This window comes from Nicotiana tomentosiformis, chromosome 5, assembly GCF_000390325.3.
Source record: "Nicotiana tomentosiformis chromosome 5, ASM39032v3, whole genome shotgun sequence".
Lineage (NCBI taxonomy): Eukaryota > Viridiplantae > Streptophyta > Magnoliopsida > Solanales > Solanaceae > Nicotiana > Nicotiana tomentosiformis.
This window is the reverse complement of record NC_090816.1, coordinates 62,662,425-62,681,263: the sequence shown is the minus strand read 5'-3', so window position 1 is coordinate 62,681,263 and position 18,839 is coordinate 62,662,425. Positions and strand designations below refer to the sequence as shown.

Below are 18,839 nucleotides of genomic sequence, written 5' to 3'. Positions count from 1 at the left end.
TCGTTTATTGTTATTCTTCCTGTGTTGGCTTGGTTGTGTCTTGATAAAGGACGGTTAGGTGATTGCCTATATGTCGTGCCAGTTTAAGCCGCATGAGAAAAACTATCATGTCTATGATTTAGAGTTGGCAGTGATTGTGCCCGTTCTCGTGATTTGGAGACATTACTTACATGGCGTGTCTTGTGAGGATTACACTGATCACCATATTCTCTAGCATTTCTTCTCATAGAAAGATCTGAATTTAAGGTAGCGGAGATTGTTGGTGTTATTGAAGGATAATGTTATCACTACTTTGTATCATCCGAGGAAGGCTAATATGGTAGCAGATGCCTTGAGTAGAAAGGCTGAGAGTGTCACGCCCTGAACCATGGACTGGGAGTAACACTACACTCGGTGCCTGACTGCATGTGACCGAGCAAACCAACTGTATGGCTAGATCAACATGTGATATAACTGTAAGCTAGATGTAAGTATACAACATGATGATCTACTAAAGAGTCTGACTGAAATATCATAGATGAGGAAAAAATACTAAAAGGTCTGCAAGTGTAAATGAGTAGCCGACAAGTCTAACACATAGAAGTCTGCTAACATCTGTCTGACTGAACTATAGTCTACGAAGCCTCTAAGAGTATCGAAATGCTAATTGTTTATCGGGATAAGGTCCCCGGGATACCTTACTAACTGAAATACTATAAAGACGGAAGGCTAAAAAAAGGAATAATGCCCCGAACGACTGGGGCTCACCAATAGCTGATACGAGATGTCCTAGCAAGCAAAATCGTCAACCTGTAAATCGTTACCTACATCGCAAGATGCAGGCCCCGGGCAAAAAGGGACATCAATACATTTGGATTGCACTGATATGTAAAACAACTGAAAGAAAGAACTATACATACTAAAACTGAAACTAATAACTGAACTAAACATAGGAAGTAAGGTTATGAATACTGCCTCTTCTGAATGATGAACCAACTATTTATCTGAATAATTAAATTGTGGCATCAGGCCCAATATATATATATATATATATATATATATATGTGTGTGTGTGTGTGTGTGTGTGTGTGTGTGTGTGTGTGTGTGCGCGTGTGTGTGCAAAGTACGGCCTCGGGCCCAAGTATACGTATAGATATTTGCGGCCTCAGGCCCAAAAATGCATAAAGCATAAACTACGGCCTCAGGCCCAAATACAGGTGTTCAACATTCAGGAATTTAGAATCAGGAACTGAGAATCATACTGCAATACATGATACTGAAATACAGAACTATACTGACTTACATGATACTAGAATACTGAATAGGAATAGATTGAGATGTGTATTCATAAAAAGTTGACTTGTCATAACTGAAACTCATAGAATAATGAATGAATATGAAACTATGCCATCAAGAGAATAGAAGTTCTATGACTATTCATAGAACAAAGGCATAATTACTTTCTGAGGAAACTAGTAATAGTCATAATGAATGGGACGTAGGGAGAATTATAGACATTCCCAAACGTAAAGAGAGTTAGCCTCACATACCTTAGTTCTGGCCCTTTTTAAGAGTATTACAATGTTCGTCGCCTCTTTCAACAATAAACTACGTCAATATATATATCAAGAAGAACCAATATTAGCACTAATGCTCCTGTTTTACTAACTTAGGAATTTTATCAAACACCTTATGGTTGTAAAGCCTCGTCGCCCTTAGTAATTGGTCTTTTCTTCACCAAGTTCTCTTTCTACTATTTCTAGGTGATTCTACAATTACAAATAGATGTAACTAACACCATTTCTCATCACCCAAATGTTTACAACATTCATGATTCAACAATCCAAAACCCTAGCATAGTTCTTATGGTTCTCTTTATCAAACCCATTTACTATTCTCCCAAAAACTCATCAATTCCTGGTTATAAATGATTAGGGGTTAGAAGCATTACCTTTTGGAAGTTCACTCCTCTTGAGTTCGAGTTCTAGGGTTTCCTTTCTCAACAATGGTGTCTCGATCGAATATCTAATGAGTGGAAGGATTTACCCATGTTAATAAGGTGTTGGAGAATTGAAATTAACGTAGGATCATCGTTAGGACTTACCTTGGATGATGGAGGGAGCTTGGGGAAGTTAGGTTCTTGAGAGGTCCAATTTCTAGAGTAGGTTTTCGTGTTTGGGGTGTGTGGGAACGAGGTAGGGCTTTTAAATAAGTAAACACGTCCCAAAATTGAGAAGCAAAATAAAAATAGCTCGGATAAACTTCGTCGGCGCGAGGCACCATCAAGGGCGCTGAAGTTACAATGCCTTGCACTGTTAGGGGCATTGAAGTTACAGTGCCTTGCACTGTCAGGGGCGCTGAAGTTATAGTGCCTTACACTGTCAGGGGCACTGAAGATGAACCCCCCATTAACTTAATCGATTCTATTGAATTTTATGCACCTCACTCTCGGTCTTGATTCTAAAACAATTATTTCCACCCATACTCATCCCGATAGGATTTCACATGTCTAAAAGGTCATATTAATACTCATTTAATGCATCCACAACTAATCCGAATTTATGGGGTGTTACATTATCTCCCCCTTGGGATCATTCGTCCTCGAATGATTGTCTCGGTTGTAGCTACGACTAACTCTGGATGTTAAGCAGGACTAATGGAAACATATGCACACTAAATGCCACGAACACGTGCATACTACACTGAATGAATACGATTACTGAACGGATGAGATACTGAATTGAATAGGTACTAAACTGAATGGCTACTAAACTAACTGAATACTTGAAGACATGGAGATTGTAATATAAGGTCTGAATGAGAAGGTTAGTTACCTTCTATAATTTCCGCTTGCTCTTTAAATAGATGGGGATATCTTGACTTGATGTCCTCTTCGGCTTCCCTCGTAGCCTCTTCAACCTTTTGATTCCTCCAAAGCACTTTCACTGAAGCAATTTCCTTAGTTCTGAGCTTTCGGATTTGACGATCAAGGATAGCCACTGGAATTTCTTCATAAGTTAGGCTATATTTCACTCCTATAATCTCTGTAGGAACCACAAGAGAAGGGTCTCCCATGAATTTCCTCAACATAGACACGTGAAACACTGGGTGTACATCAGCTAATTCTTGTGGCAATTCTAACTCATAAGCCACCTGCCCGATCCTTCGCAGGATTCTATATGGCCCAATATAGCGGGGACTAAGTTTCCCCTTCTTCCCAAATCTCATAACGCCTTTCATAGGCGAAACTTTCAAAAACGCCCAATCATCCACTTGGAACTCTAAGTCTCTATGCCGCACGTCCGAATAGGACTTTTGGTGACTCTGAGCCGTCTTCAAATGCTCTTGAATCAACTTGACTTTCTCCATCACCTGATAGAACAAATCAGGTCCTAACAACCCCGCTTCGCCAACTTCGAACCAACCAATTGGTGATCTACACCTTCGCCCATACAGAGCTTCATGCGGTGCCATCTTTATTGTCACGCCCTAATCTCCAGGAGCGCGACCGGCGCTCAACCGAGTGAACCCAGTCAAGCAAGCCTGTAGATACTTTCTACCCAACTCACCCATGACCAAGAGAAGACATGATTTCATTAATTAAACAGTAGGAAGTTCATATATACAATACTAAATCGTCTCATTGGTTACATCATTTTAAAGTCCAAAAATACACACATTCTTATGATTCGAGTAAAACAAGTGGTTAAAACACAACATAATCTGTTTGACTTTTCTAGCACCCATGTACAACCCACATAGTGTCTACGGTGCCTCAAACAGATACAAAAGGATGTTATGATATTGCCGGCAACAAGGCCCCGGCTATACCTCGAGACGTGATAATAATATGAACAAAAGATATAATATGTGACCCCGGGATGAAGTGGGGCTCACCACGTCTGCTGGGAAGAGGGTGTACCACTATCGCTGATCAACACTTCCTACTAAGGAACAACCTACGTCCATTTAAAGATGCAGAGCCCCCGGCAAAAGGGACGTTAGTACTGTCGAATAGTACTAGTATGTAAAACTAAACATTATCTCAATAGAATGAATAATAATGTAAGGGGGAACAGTCAAGAATTCAATACGAGCTTCAAAATAATACAAAAACATCAAGTTAAGGATCACATAAGTTTTCAAGTCAATTTCCATGTTATTAGATTGGGTGATCTTTAGTGGCGATATACCATAATTCACAATACCACCGTATTCTTACAAGGAGACCAATCATGACCCGACCGGGTAGGTCGTCTCATTTGAGATATCAACCATAACCACAAATTCAATTATCATTTCTAGCATAGTCATCACCATGTGTGCGGCATGGCGTCCGATCACGGCCTGATCGACTAGGCTGTCTCACCCAAGACATTACCTTTTTCAGTCAATCATCTCACATCATACTTCTTTCATGTCCTTTCGATTTATTGGCACTAATGGCCACAATTATAAAGTCATTATTGTCACTTGACCGTATTTCATAATTCCAGTTCCCTTTTTCCACATTCAAACATCATTATCATTATCAACAACAATAAGGCTTTCCATTCAAGACATTAAATTCATATAGGAGCAATTTGGGAATCTTAGGCACATAGAGACTTTTCATACAAGTTGGCATAACAACCTTTATTTCGACCTTGACTTGAAGTCTTAATAGTTCTAGCACATATTCCACATTTTGAACACATCCTCAGATGGCAAGATGCCATGATGAAGCATTTAGAATAAATATTCAACATACACCTTTCGACACAACCGCATTAGGAATAGCCAATTCTATAATGATCAATTTGGGACTTACACTAATTACATGAATACCATGGGATTCGATTCTAAGAAGAAGGGGGTTTAGCCAACATACCTCAATTGAGCTTCCTTTAAACTGTAAAATGTTCCGGAATTCTTAGCACTTCGATCTATTTTAGAAATATAACAAGTTGGACCAAAATTTAGAAGATGGTCATGATTCTAGCTCATTTGAGCATATTAACAAGCACTAGGTATGCATTAAGATTTTTAAAGCCCTTTTGTGAAAGCTTCCATCATTTCTCAACCCATTCTCTATCATATTTAGCTCACAACCTTCCTACATTATTTGATAACACATGCATGCAAGATAACAACTCCCACACCGAAAAATTGTCTTGCTAGGTACTCCCTTTTCAGTAGATTTTCGAAATTAAGAGCTAGGGCATAGATTCTTACCTTTAAGATGAGGACTTTCTTTATAATCTTCAAGGATTGAGCAAGAATTATTGGATATTAGGTTGAAGGTTACTCCCCCACACCAAGCACTCTTTCTCACTGTAAACGTATCAGAAATTTGCTCAAAAATGGACCATGGCATATGTTTTAACGAAATAGGGTCGGGTTTAAAAACCCCAAAAATGAAGCCCCGGGAAAGGATCTGAAGTCGCATATGCGACCGCAGAATGGATATGCGGTCCGCATATCGCCCGCACAATTTGGTGCCAATAACACTGGAAAAATCTCTATGGGTCTGCGATCGTTATGTGGCCCGCAAACCTGTTCTGCGATCGCATAATGCACCGCAGAACCTCCCTCCGCAAAAATCTCAAAGTTGGATATACGACCACAGTGCGGCACGCGAAATGGTTTTGCGGTCGCATATTACTAGGAAAGGACCACCCTTAACATCAACTGTACAAATGATACATAATTCATAGAAAGAAACTGTTAGAATTCTCATAAATTACAACTTTATAAATACATGGCTATTCAAACAAATAAGGATACTTTTTCTCCGTTCTTCCTCGGCTTCCCAAGTAGCCTCTTCAACCTGTTTGTTTCTCCATAGCGCTTTCACGGATGCAATTTCTTTATTTCCCAACTTTCGGACTTGCCGATCAATAATAAAAACTGGAATCTCTTCATACGTCAATTCCTCATTAACATTAATAGCCTCAACCGGAACAATGAGTGTCGGATCTCCAACTACTTTCTTCAACATAGACACGTGAAACACCGGGTGCACTAATGATATCTCAGGTGGTAGCTCAAGCTTGTACACCACCTCACCGATTCTCTAAATGATTTAGTACGGTCCGACATACCTTGGACTCAATTTCCCTTTCTTACCAAATCGCATTACACCTTTCATGGGGGAAATTTTCAAGAATACCCAATCATCTTCTTGGAACTCCAAATCCCTACGACGAACATCCGAATAGTACTTCTGATGACTCTGAGCAGTCTTCAACCGCTCCTTAATGATCTTAACATTTTCCATAGCCTGATGCACGAGGTCTGGTCCTATCAACTCAGCTTCCCTAATTTCGAACCACCCAATGGTAGATCTACATCTCCTACCATACAATGCCTCAAATGGTGCCTTATGGATACTAGCATGAAAGTTCTTGTTATAAGCAAACTCTATGAGTGGCAAATGATCACCCCAGCTACCCTTGAAGTCAAGAACACAAGCACGCAACATGTCCTCAAGCGTCTGAATAGTCCTCTCTGCTTGCCCGTCGGTCTGTGGATGGAAGGTTGTACTAAGATTCTCCTAAGTACCCAAACCTTGCTGAAATTTCTTCCAAAATGTTTCCGTGAATGGAGCTCCTCAATCGGAAATGATAGAAACTGGAGTGACATGCAGCCTGACTATTTCCTTAATATACAACTGAGCATACTGTTCTGCTGTGTCGGTAGATTTAACTGGCAAGAAATGTGCTGATTTCATTAGTCGATCCACAATCACCCAAATTGAGTAAAACTTGCGCGGAGTGCGTGGTAATCCTACAACAAAATCCATATTAATCATTTCCCACTTCCACACTGGAATTTCTATGTTCTGTTCCAACCCACCAGGTCATTGGTGTTCGACCTTCACTTGCTGACAATTCGGACACCTTGCCACAAAGTCCGCCACATTCCTTTTCATATCATTCCACCAATAGACTTCCTTGAGAACATGATACATCTTCGTAGTACCTGGGTGCACGGAATACCTAGAAGTGTGAGCCTCGGTCATGATTCTTTCCTGGAGACTATCTATATTTGGAACACATAGCCGCCCTTGGTACCTTAGTGTACCATCATCCATGCCAAGAGTAAAAACCATAGTTTTATGTTTATGAATCCCCTCCTTCAGTTGTACCAAAAATGGGTCATCGTATTACTTCTCTTTGACTTCCACAACGAGCAATGATTAAAGCCTTATTCTGCACAACTACCCCTCCTTCACTAGAGTCCGCCAGACAAACTCCCAAACTAGCTAATTGGTGAACCTCCCTGGCCAACAGCCTCTGACATACCTCCAAGTGAGCCAAGCTTCCCATAGATTTCTAGCTAAGAGCATCCGCCACCACATTGGCTTTCCCCGGGTGATATAGGATATCGATGTCGTAATCCTTGAGTAACTCAAGCCACCTTCTCTACTAGATTCAGCTCCTTATGTCTGAAAATATATTGAAGGCTCTTGTGGTCCGTGAATACATCCACATGGACCACATACAAATAATGATGCCAAATCTTCAATGCAAAGACCATCGCCGCAAGTTCTAAGTCATGTATTAGATAATTCTTTTCATGATTCTTAAGTTGCCTAGAAGCATAAGCTCTAACCCTGCTGCATTGCATTAAAACACACCCAAGCCCAATCCTTGAAGCATTGCAATATACCACAAACTCATCTGTGCCCCCTGGCAGGGTCAACATCGGTGCCGTAGTCAATTTTGATTTGAACTCCTGGAAGCTCCTTTCACAAGGATCGAACCATTGGAGCTTAATCTCTTTCTGAGTCAATTTAGTCAACGAAGAGGTAAGAGTAGAGAACACCTCCACAAACATCATGTAATACCCTGCTAAACCCAAGAAACTGCGAATCTTGGTTGGCGTTGTAAGTCTAGGCCAATTCTTTACCGCTGCAATCTTTTGAGGATCGACCTTAATTCATTCTCTGGAGACAACATGACCCAAGAATGTGATAGACTCGAGCCAAAATTCGCATTTTGAAAATTTCGCATATAATTGTTGCTGATGAAGAGTCTGCAAAACTACCCTGAGATGATCGGCATGGTCCTCCCGACCTCGAGAATACACAAGAATATCGTCAATGAACACTATCACAAAGGAATCGAGAAAAGGCTTGAAAACCCGATTCATAAGATCCATGAAAGCCGCCGGGGCATTTGTTAGCCCAAAAGACATTACTAGAAATTCAAAGTGCCCATACCGAGTCCAGAAAGCTGTTTTCGGAATACCCCGCTCCCTGATCTTCAATTGGTGGTACCCGGACCGTAAATCAATTTTAGAGAAGTACCTAGCACCATGTAACTGATCAAACAAATCATCTATTCTTGGTAATGGATATTTGTTTTTGATTGTGACTTTGCTGAGCTGCCGGTAGTCAATACACATCCTCGGTGATCCATTTTTCTTCCTCACAAAGAGAACCGGTGCGCCCCATGGTGACACACTCGATCGGATGAAACCCTTTTCTAACAAATCCTTCAATTGTTTCTTTAGCTCCTTCAATTCTGCTGCTTCCATTCTGTAGGGCGGAATATATATAGGCTTTGTTCCTGGCATTACATCAATCCTAAAATCGATTTCCCTAACTGGCGGAATCCCAAGGAGCTCATCAGGAAAGATCTCCGGAAATTCATTCACCATTGGCACAGACTCGAGTGTAGGCGCCTCAACATCGGTGTCCGTAACCTGGACCAAATGATAGATACACCCCTTATTAATAATCTTTGTGGCCTTAAGGTAAGAAATAAACCTTCCTTTTGGCATTACATTATCCCCCTTCCACTTAACAACTGGCTCATTTGGAAATTCAAACCTCACAGTCCTAGTTCGGCAATCGATTTTGGCAAAACATGAATAAAGCCAATCCATTCCCATAATTACATCAAAATCGACCATCCCCAATTCAATGAGATCGGCCACGGTGTCCCGACCACATACCATTACAACACAACCCCTATAAACCCGTGCAGCCATAATAGACTCGCCAACCGGAGTAGATACTGAGAACGGCTCAGGAAGTTATTCTGGTTCTATGCCAAATTCCATCGCAACATAAGGAGTAACATAGGACAAAGTAGAACCGGGATCAATATGAGCATATATATCATGAGATTTGACAGTCAATATACCTGTAACAACATCTGGAAAAGCCTCTGCACTTTGGTGATGACTGGGTCCTCCTAAACTCTACGCACCATCCCTAGCTGCACCACGCCTTGCTGGTGCTGGAGTACCTCGAGTTGGAAGGGGTGCTGAAGATGTGGTAGCTGCATAACTAGATGGTTGTGTTGTGCCCCTGGCTGCAACCTGGCGGGATGAACGATACTCCCTCTGAATATGATCCCTCAATCCGCACCCGTAACATATAGGTAGGTCCATGTAGCAGATCCCCAAGTGCATCTTCCCACACATGGGGCATGGGGGCCTCCGCTGCTGCTGGAATCTCCCTTCTGATCGGCCTTGCTGGTGGGGTCCCTTGCTGCTGACTGGGCCCTGCTGGTGGCGCACTGGCCAAAGACTGAGCAAAATACTGGGATGGCCCTGATGACCCTCCCCTAAAAGCTGATCTTCCCCAACCCAATGACTCCCAAAAGTTGCTCGCGGACCGGGCCTTGCTGGTACCCTCTCGCTCCATTATGTTCTTCAACTTACGGTTCTCTGTAGCTTGAGAAAATGCTACCATCTTCCCATAATTAATATCTGAATTCAAGGAAGCTATAGCGGCTTTATTGATAACCAAGGGGCTAACGCCCTACACAAACAGGCGCACTCTAGCCTCCATAGTGGGAAACATGTGAATGGCATATTTAGACAGACGCGCAAACTCCATGTGATACTCCCACACAGTATTACTTCCTTGCTTAGGTTTCTCAAACTCCGCGGCACGGGTTGCCCTAGTCTCGGCTGGCAAGAAATGATCCATGAAAGCGTCAGCAAACTTACTCCACTTTGCTGGAGGGGTCCCCTCTTCTCGAGAGTCCTCCCACAGCTCAAACCAAGAATAGGCCACCCCTTTCAGGCGGTAGGCAGCCAACTCCACTCCCTCCGTCTCAGTAGCGCGCATAACCCGGAGAGTCTTATGCATCTCATCAATGAAGTACTGTGGGTCCTCCTCCAGATTAGCACCCATGAACACCGGAGGATCCCCTTGTTGGCTAGAAAAAGTGGTGCAACATTTGATCTTTGGGCTTGAGAAGCCACTATCTGTGTCAGCATCTGGATAGCTCCCCTAAGATCCCCATCAGAAAGACCAGAACCGGAAGCTGGGGCTGGAGGTGGAACCGGAATATTAGTTGGAGAAACTGCTGCAGCCTCAGTAGGTGCAGGAACAGGTGTGGCCTGGTCAGATGTAGTGGAAGCAGGTAGTGTAGCAGTCGAGGGATTATTCTCACCCCTCGGGTATTCACCCGCATCTCCAAATAAAGGGTCAACTGCCACTCTTGAGGCGACATTGGCTTCTTGGTCAATTCTTGCTCTCTTCTTATGTGCCATGTACTGAAAGTTAAAGGAATGCACGAGTTAGAAGAGGAACAGTTTCACCATCAGTTTCATCGCACGATCAAGAATATCAAAGAAAGGTATTATTCCTAAATGTCCAAGTAACCTCCAATTTATAGATGTGGTCGACAACACACCGATAAGGAGGACTCTACTAGACACAACTCCCAGACATCCTAGGACTCAACCGAGGGAACTCAGTCGATCAAGCCAGTAGATACTTTATACCCAACTCACCCATGACCAATTGAAGATATGATTTCATTAATTTAATAGTAGGAAGTTCATATATACAATACTAAATTGTCCAATTGGTTACATCATTTGAAAGTCCAAAAATACACACATTCATATGATTTGAGTAAATCAAGAGATCAAAACACAACATAATCTGTTTGACTTTTCTAGCACCCATGTACAACCCACATAGTGTCTACGCAGCTTCTAAAAGATACAAAAGGGTGTTATGATAGTGCCAGCAACAAGGTCCCGACTATACCTCGAGGCATGATAATAATATGAACAAAAGATACAATACGTGACCCCGGGATGAAGTGGGGCTCACCAAGTCTACTGGGAAGAGGATGTACCACTATCTCTGATCAACACTGCCTACTAAGGAACCACCTGCATCCATTTAAAGATGCATTGCCTCCGGCAAAAAGGACGTTAGTACTGTCGAATAGTACTAGTATGTAATACTAAATACAATCTCAATAGAATGAATAATAATGCAAGGGGGAACTGTCAAGAATTCAATACGAGCTTCAAAATAATACTAAACATCAAGTTAAGGATCACATAAGTTTTCAAGTCAATTTCCATTTTATTAGGTTGGGTGATCTTTAGTCCCGATATACCATAATTCACAATACCGCCGTATTCTTACACGGAGTCCGATCACGACCCGACCGGCTAGGCCGTCTCATTTGAGACATCAAACATAACCACACATTCAATTATCATTTCTAGAAAAGTCACCACCATCTGTGCAGCATGGCGTCCGATCACGGACTGATCGGCTAGGCCGTCTCACCCAAGACATTACCTTTTTTAGTCAATCATCTCACATCATACTTCTTTCATGTCCTTTCGATTTATTGGCACTAGTGGCCACAATTATAAAGTCATTCTTGGCACTTGGCCGTATTTCATAATTCCAGTTCCCTTTTTCCACATTCAAACATCATTATCATTATCAACAACAATAAGGCTTTCCATTCAAGACATTAAATTCATATACGAGCAATTTGGGAATCTTAGGCACATAGAGGCTTTTCATACAATTTGGCATAACAACCTTTATTTCGTTCTTGACTTGAAGTCTTAACATTTCTAGTACATATTCCACATTTTGAACACATCCTCAAATGGCAAGATGACATGATGAATTTATAATAAATATTGAACATACATCCTTCAACACAATCACATTAGCAATAGCCGCAGAACCTCCCTCCAAAAAAATCTCAAAGCTGGATATGCGATCGGAGTGCGCCCGCAAAATGGTTATACGGTAGCATAATGGGCCGCGAAATTGATATAAAAAATGGCCCAGAAGACTGTCTCACTCTGCAGCCATTCTGCGGCCCGCAGGGTGATTATGCGATCGCATAATGGGCCGCAGAAATGCCTATTTCGGCCAAATATTTTCCTTCAACTCCCCAGCGCGCTGTTCAACTCAAAAAGTACATACAGCGATGAGCAAGCTCGCCGCAAAGAATTTCTACTATTATTAACCTTTACGCCTACCCCGACATCACGGAACCCCATTTTTTAGGAAATATTTCACAAGGCCTTACATTTATACTAGAGTGGTAGCTATTATTATAAGCAAACTCAATGAGAGGTAGATTGTCGCGCAGTTATTGATCAATATGTGTATGTTGGGTAACGGAAAATCATCTTTGGGACTTGCTCTGTTCTGTTTAGGTCCAGATAATCGACGCATACTCTAACTTTCCCATCCTACTTTGGTGACTTCTTCTTTGATTTTTAGACTCATATCTGGCTTGAACTTTCTGAGCTTCTACTTTACTGGCGGACACATTGGGTTGGTGGGTCGTTTATGAGCCACTATGGATGTGCTCAAACCAGTCATATCATCATAAGACCATGCGAAAATGTCTTCATATTCTTTCAGGAAATGGGTGTATTCTTCTTTCTCTGATGGTGACAGGTGAATGCTTATGCGAGTTTCTTTGACTGTTTCAGAATCTCCCAAGTTGACTATCCCAGTTTTGTCCAGGTTGGACTTAGGCTTGTTCTCAAAATCTTCAACTTCTCTAACAATTTTCTCAGGTATTATATCCTCTTCTTCTATTTCTTTCGAGTCACTATCCTTATGTTGCATTGTCTCATTACATGTCACAGTCGTAAGTTTATCGTGATAGGTAATAATAATGTTGTAGAAAAAAAACATAAAGAATAATAATAAATACTAAAATAACAATGCATTAAATAAATTTGGAAAATGTCAAACAGGTACGGCTTGATGACCCGAGTAATTATTTCAAAACAAAACATGCTTAAAACAAAATACTGAAAATATCTTAAATGCTCATAAAATTTCTTTTAAAATAAATAATGCTAATTGCCAAGCTACCCAGGAACTCGACGGGCCCTTGACGGTGTGACAGTCCAGTTCCTGAGAACAACTCTCTTCTCCACTGTGTGGATGACGAGGCCTTCCTCCTCCCGCTAATCAACTATTACACTGCAGTCCATGTCTTTATCTTCTAAGAATAGATTCCTCAAACCAGCTAGCACTTCATCTTCTTCAGATCCCCACATCATATCCGCCTGATGGAAGGAATGGCTCAAATGTGGTATCGATTGCTCGAGATGGTGATAGGGACCGTGCCATGGTGGCGAACAATTTTGATACTCATGCCAATTGTATTGATATCCCAGTGTAAAGGTCGTGTCGTGACGTTTTAACTGTATTAATTTGGTGATCCCTTGGAGATTCTTGCCGATACCCTTGCCGGGTTCATACCCTGTTTATGCCAATATGCTTTCTATCTTGCTACTCCTCCATTTGTCTTTCTCGATCGTGTTAACACGCTTAATGCGATGGCAAGTCTCTCCCCATAACTTCCTCCTATTCTCCACAACCAGGACAGTTTGGTTGGTGTAAATAGGGTTACTCCCGTGTCCATGAATGATCATGTACTGATGAATCCATTTAAACTTCACAGCCTGATGCAGAGTAGATGCTACAGCCCCAGTGGCGTGTATCCAAGGTCGTCCCAATATCAGATTGTATGCGGTGGATATGTCGAGCACTTGGAATTCAACATCAGACTAAGTTGGACCCATATTTGTAAGCAGAGGTTGGTTTCTCCAATTGTGGCCCTTTGAGACCTATCGAACGCTTTTACGTTCATAGTTCCTTCTCGTATCTCATGCAAACCTTTACCTAACCTCTTCAAAGTAGTCAACGGGCAGATGTTGAGACTTGAACCCCCATCTATCAGGACCCTGGCAATGAATTTGTCTTCGCACTATACTGTTAAATGCAACGCCCTATTATAGCCCAACCCTTCTGGTGGCAATTCATCTTCGTGGAAAGTGATCTTATGGCTTTCCAATACTTGTCCTACCATGTTAGCCATCTCTCCACTGGTAATGTTGTTGGGTACATAAGCCTCATTGAACACTTTCATCAACGCATTCCTGTGTGCCTCAGAATTCTGCAGTAGTGATAGAGTGGATATCTGAGCAGGGGTTTTGTTCAAATGATCGACCATAGAATACTCCCTTGCTTGCACCTCTCTCCAAAGATCATACGGGCCAGTTTCAATGACAGACTGCCTGGAAGCGGCTTCTTTACTTGTTCCCCCCAAATGCTCGGGCGTGTAAACCCTACAAGTTCTGGTCATACCTTGTGCTGCACCAGTTTCTTCCATTTTCCCCTTTCCTTTCCTCCTCGCTTCTGTAGTATAGTCCCAGGGCACAACATTAGAATTAAAGGATGGAGTGGGTGCTACCATTACGTTGAATGGTGTAGTCACTTCTACTTCGAATGGAGTTGGCGTGGCTAAGGGAGTTGTTACTTCAACCTCGAACGGAGTCGGTGCAGCTACCTCAACATCAATCGGTGACTGTATCTGTGCCACAATAGGTCTGAGAGTGACTTGAGGCCTTTTGGGATCATCCCCTTCTCGAATGAGCCCAATTGACCCTTACAGATCCCATTCTTCATTAGTTTCTATAACATTTAACCCCTCGCCCCTATGATCCGGGAGCGGGTTGTTGCGGACATTAGGTGTAGTCTCCTTTGCATATAGAAATTTGGTATCAATCAGCGTCTGGATCTTATCCTTCAGAGTGTGGCATTCATCAATAGTGTGACCCTTCATGCCCAAATGGTAAGCACATATCTTGTTCGGATTGACCCATTGAGAGGAATTTTCCATGGCGACCGCAGGAATGGGAGTGACATAACCGACAGCTTTCAATCTCTCATACAACTGGTCAATAGGCTCGGCAATAGGAGTGTATTGTCTGGGCGGCCTACGATCAAAATTTGGCCTAGGTTTTTGGTAGTTTTGGCGGGCTGGTGGTGAGTGGTAATATGCTGGCTGAGTGTTGTAAGTATGGTTGGCGGTAGCAGGTTATTGATATATAGGAGGTGAAGGCTGATATGTAGGTGGAGGTATTTGGTATGTGAGAGGAGACTTCAGACCTTGGGCTACCATCATTGCCCCTACTTCCTTCTTTTTAGATATACCGCCCGACTGCAAGGCTTTGTTCGTAGCCTGAAGTGCCTCAAAATTGGTTACCATTCCTCTTTTAATTCCCTCTTCTATTCTCTCTCAATTTGATGATGTCGGAAAACTTATGGTTTTTAATAACCATCAACCTCTCGTAATACTACGGATCCTGAGCTCGGACAAAGAACTTGTTCATTTGCTCTTCTTCCAGCGCTGGCCTTACTTTAGCAGCTTCAGACCTCCACCGAGTAGCATACTCACAAAAAGTTTCCGTTGGCTTCTTCTTGAGATTTTGAATGTAGAAAACATCTAGTGCATTTTCTGTGTTAAACATGAACCGATCCATGAAATCCGATGCAATGCTTACCCAATTAACCTATTTCTTTGGGTTTTGACTGATGTACCAAGACAAAGCGTCTCTAGTGGGGCTTCTCATGAACAACTTCATGCAGATTCTTTTATCCCTGCCAACTCCTATAAGCTTGTCACAATATGTTCTCAAGTGCACCTTCGGATCACTAGTTCCATCAAATATTTCGAACTTAGGAGGTTTGTAACCCTCTGGTAGTTCTACATCTGGCTAAATACACAAATCTTCATAATTCAAACCCTCAATACCTTTGCCCTCTTCGACACTTTGAACCCTGCCGGTAAGTTTCTTGAGTTCCTCTGCCATGTTCTTGATGAGTTGGTCCTTCTCGGCAGATTCGGGTATGAATAGGGTCTGGGGTAAGGTTTCCACATATATGGGATTGCTTTGGTGGACTCCGGGAATCTAGGCGCAATGGTGGTCATTGGTTGAGTTTTGTGGGTCAGGAGTAGGCTGTGGTGCATTCTGAGGAGTGTGGTAGTTGGTAGTTTGTGGGTACTGGGTCGGATGATGATGATGCTGTGGAGGAGTTGGTACTGGTGGAGGATTAGGATTTTGGGGAGGTGTGGCATATTGATGAGGTGCGGGAGGATTTTGCGGGTGCTGGTTTTGTGTGTTTTGAGGAGGTGTTGGATTTTGGGCGTTTTGTTGGTTGATGTCGGGAACATTCACGATAAGGGAAAGGTTTGCCAAGTTACAGACCTGCTCAAGTTCCCCTAGTAACTCCAGTATCGTTTGTTTTAACCGTAAAACCAAGTCATTCTGCGCCGGAGTACTTCGACCATCGGAAGTTTCGACATTCTCGGCATGCGTAGCATTGTCTTTCCTAATACCACTCATATCGTCCATCTTAGATTTTCCTTTGTTCTTGGGATCACTTGGTGGAGGAGGAGGTGGAGGACCTCTGGATCTAGTGTGATGTGCTGACGATGCCAGTATGCACGAACCAACCTTAGGGGATTGGAATAAACAAAGAAAAGAAGAAAAACAAAAGGTAAACAAGTCAGTAAGGAGTATTAAAAGGATATTTATGATATTTAAGCACGTATTGCGGAATTATAAATTCGCATCCTAATTTGGGGACCTCATCGTGCCCGAGGTAGGCCTAGAGACATATAGCTTTCGAGAAAACTCAATGCCGATAACTGCGTCATTTCATTAATATGATAAATAGACCAAATCTCTACTAAAATGACAATAATTATAAAGAGTCACTAGTGGCATTTGCCTTATTACAATCAAATTCTAAAATGAATCTAGAAAAAATCATTCCTAATCTACTCGGTCCCAGAGGGACCTTCTCCAAGCCTGGCCTTCTTAGCCCCGTCAATCAGATTCCCCAGGTCGCGCATGTCCAACAGCAGATATGCCCTTGCTAGATGTCCTCCTTCATTGCCCTCTACGTTCTGACAATCCGAGACCCTTTTCCTCATCTTTCCCTCGAGTTCCATCAAACTCTGCTCCAAATACTCCAACCTTTCTATTGATTTAGTAGCGATTCTCCTCCATTCATTGATTGCTTCCATGTCCAATTTATGTTGTTCCAAATACCTGGCCTCAGATTCAAAGACCCTTTTGCGCAACCTCCTGTATTTGACTTGTGCTTCAGTAGTGTCATCTATGACCCTATTTCTCAAATCAAGCCATGGCTTGTCCTCTCCTGCTATGTCATCGACCAATTATGATGGGTAGAAGTACACATGGCCGGCGTGATACCTGTCTGGCACGATGGTATCTTTCTCCGCAATAATCTTTTGATGCCAGATGTGTTGTGCCTCGAACTTGAATGGAATGGCATTCCATCGGAAGTCTGCTTTGTAATGAACCATTTTGGAAACTCGTGGTATAACATGTTGTCTCCCAGATTGCCTCATGACTCTAATAGAGCATAAGGATAGATTCCCCTTAATACAATTAGCACTAGATGAGGAACGTCTCTCGACCTGATGATGAATTCACTACTAGGGAACCACTCGAACATCCAATGTACCTTGTCATCAGTCAAATTGCTAAAGAAATGTACCCAGCTCGCAGCGTTTCCCGGTCGTGAAAACCTGTCTGGGATAAACGTCATTCTCTTCGGATGGTGATAAGCTATGTGGTCATTCCATGGTCGTCGCAAAAATTCTTGATGGTATTGTCCTCACTGAAAGTGTTCCAACAACCATATTTGCAGTAACAGATTGCAACCCTCAAAATGCCTATATCCCTTTTTGCAACGGTCTAAGTCTCGGTACATCTCAGCCACGATCATTGGGACAATAGTGTAAGTTTGCCCCTCAATTCCTTCCATTAGGGTCTTAGTGACCATATCTAGGCGAGTGTGGATCCTTTCTCCTTGTATCGGGAATATCAACATCCCCAAAAAATAGACAATGAATACAAAAATCCGGCGGTGAGTCCAACCCAAAGAAGTGATGGAAAATTCATCATAGTTAAGACGATATGACTTGTTGTAACCATAACGCTCGTAAAGGAAGTCGAATGGTATGTAAGATTTCTTCAGACAGACTAACTCATCATTTTTTCTGAAACCCATCATTTTTAGAAAACCTCAAGAAGTACAGTTTTTCGGTACCAACAAGCCAGGGCTATCCCATGGGATCCCAGCGAAGCCTCCTATTTTCTCTAGAAGGGGAGTCATTTCTATATCACCAAAACGGAAGACGACTCTCTTCTCATCCCAGAACATGGTGGCAGCCTCAATTAACACATTGTTCGGCTGAATATCTAATAAAGAAGGTATATTCCCGAGAACTCTTTTCACATGGTTTTTGTCACTTGGCGAGAGATTTTCCCACAAATCTAGCAACAAAGGTGGGATACTTCGAACCATGCCGAACCTGGGGACTTCATGCCTCATTTCTGCAAAACAAATAAAGTTAGCCCTTTCCCCCTCCGGATTCGACTATTTACACATTAATGATTAGCATATCGGCACGTTTTCTCCAAATAATGCACATTTCATGATTGTACCCATTGGGATTTAAGGAAATCCCGGCGGACTTTTGACAAGGCTTACCTTAGAGAGTTATTACGTGGACAGCGTTCTAACCCATACTAGGTTTAGACATGATGCATGCACAGTTAATATTAGAGTGGGGGTTTCTAGAAGAGTCTAGACCGGTACTCTCAAGTGGAAAACTTGTGAGGGGAAGGCACAGAACCATCGATTGCACTGCTGATCGACTAGTCTTACCGCAAATAAGCCTTTCCAAATTTAAAAGGGTGATCTAGGAAGAGCACAGACACTCATCAAGCACCACTAT

General features: G+C 42.3%; 1 protein-coding gene across 1 annotated transcript; it reads right to left on the bottom strand.

The window, feature by feature from the left end:
• Positions 1-2,805: 2,805 nt before the first annotated feature.
• Positions 2,806-3,453, bottom strand: LOC104098076 (uncharacterized). Its single transcript, XM_009604730.2, has one exon. The coding sequence runs from the start codon at positions 3,451-3,453 to the stop codon at positions 2,806-2,808; it is 648 nt and encodes a 215-aa protein (XP_009603025.2).
• Between the last annotated feature and the right edge of the window lie 15,386 nt (positions 3,454-18,839).

Coding starts and splice junctions, on each gene's coding strand:
- LOC104098076 (XM_009604730.2), bottom strand. CDS start 3,453: ATGGCACCGCATGAAGCTCTGTATGGGCGAAGGTGTAGATCACCAATT.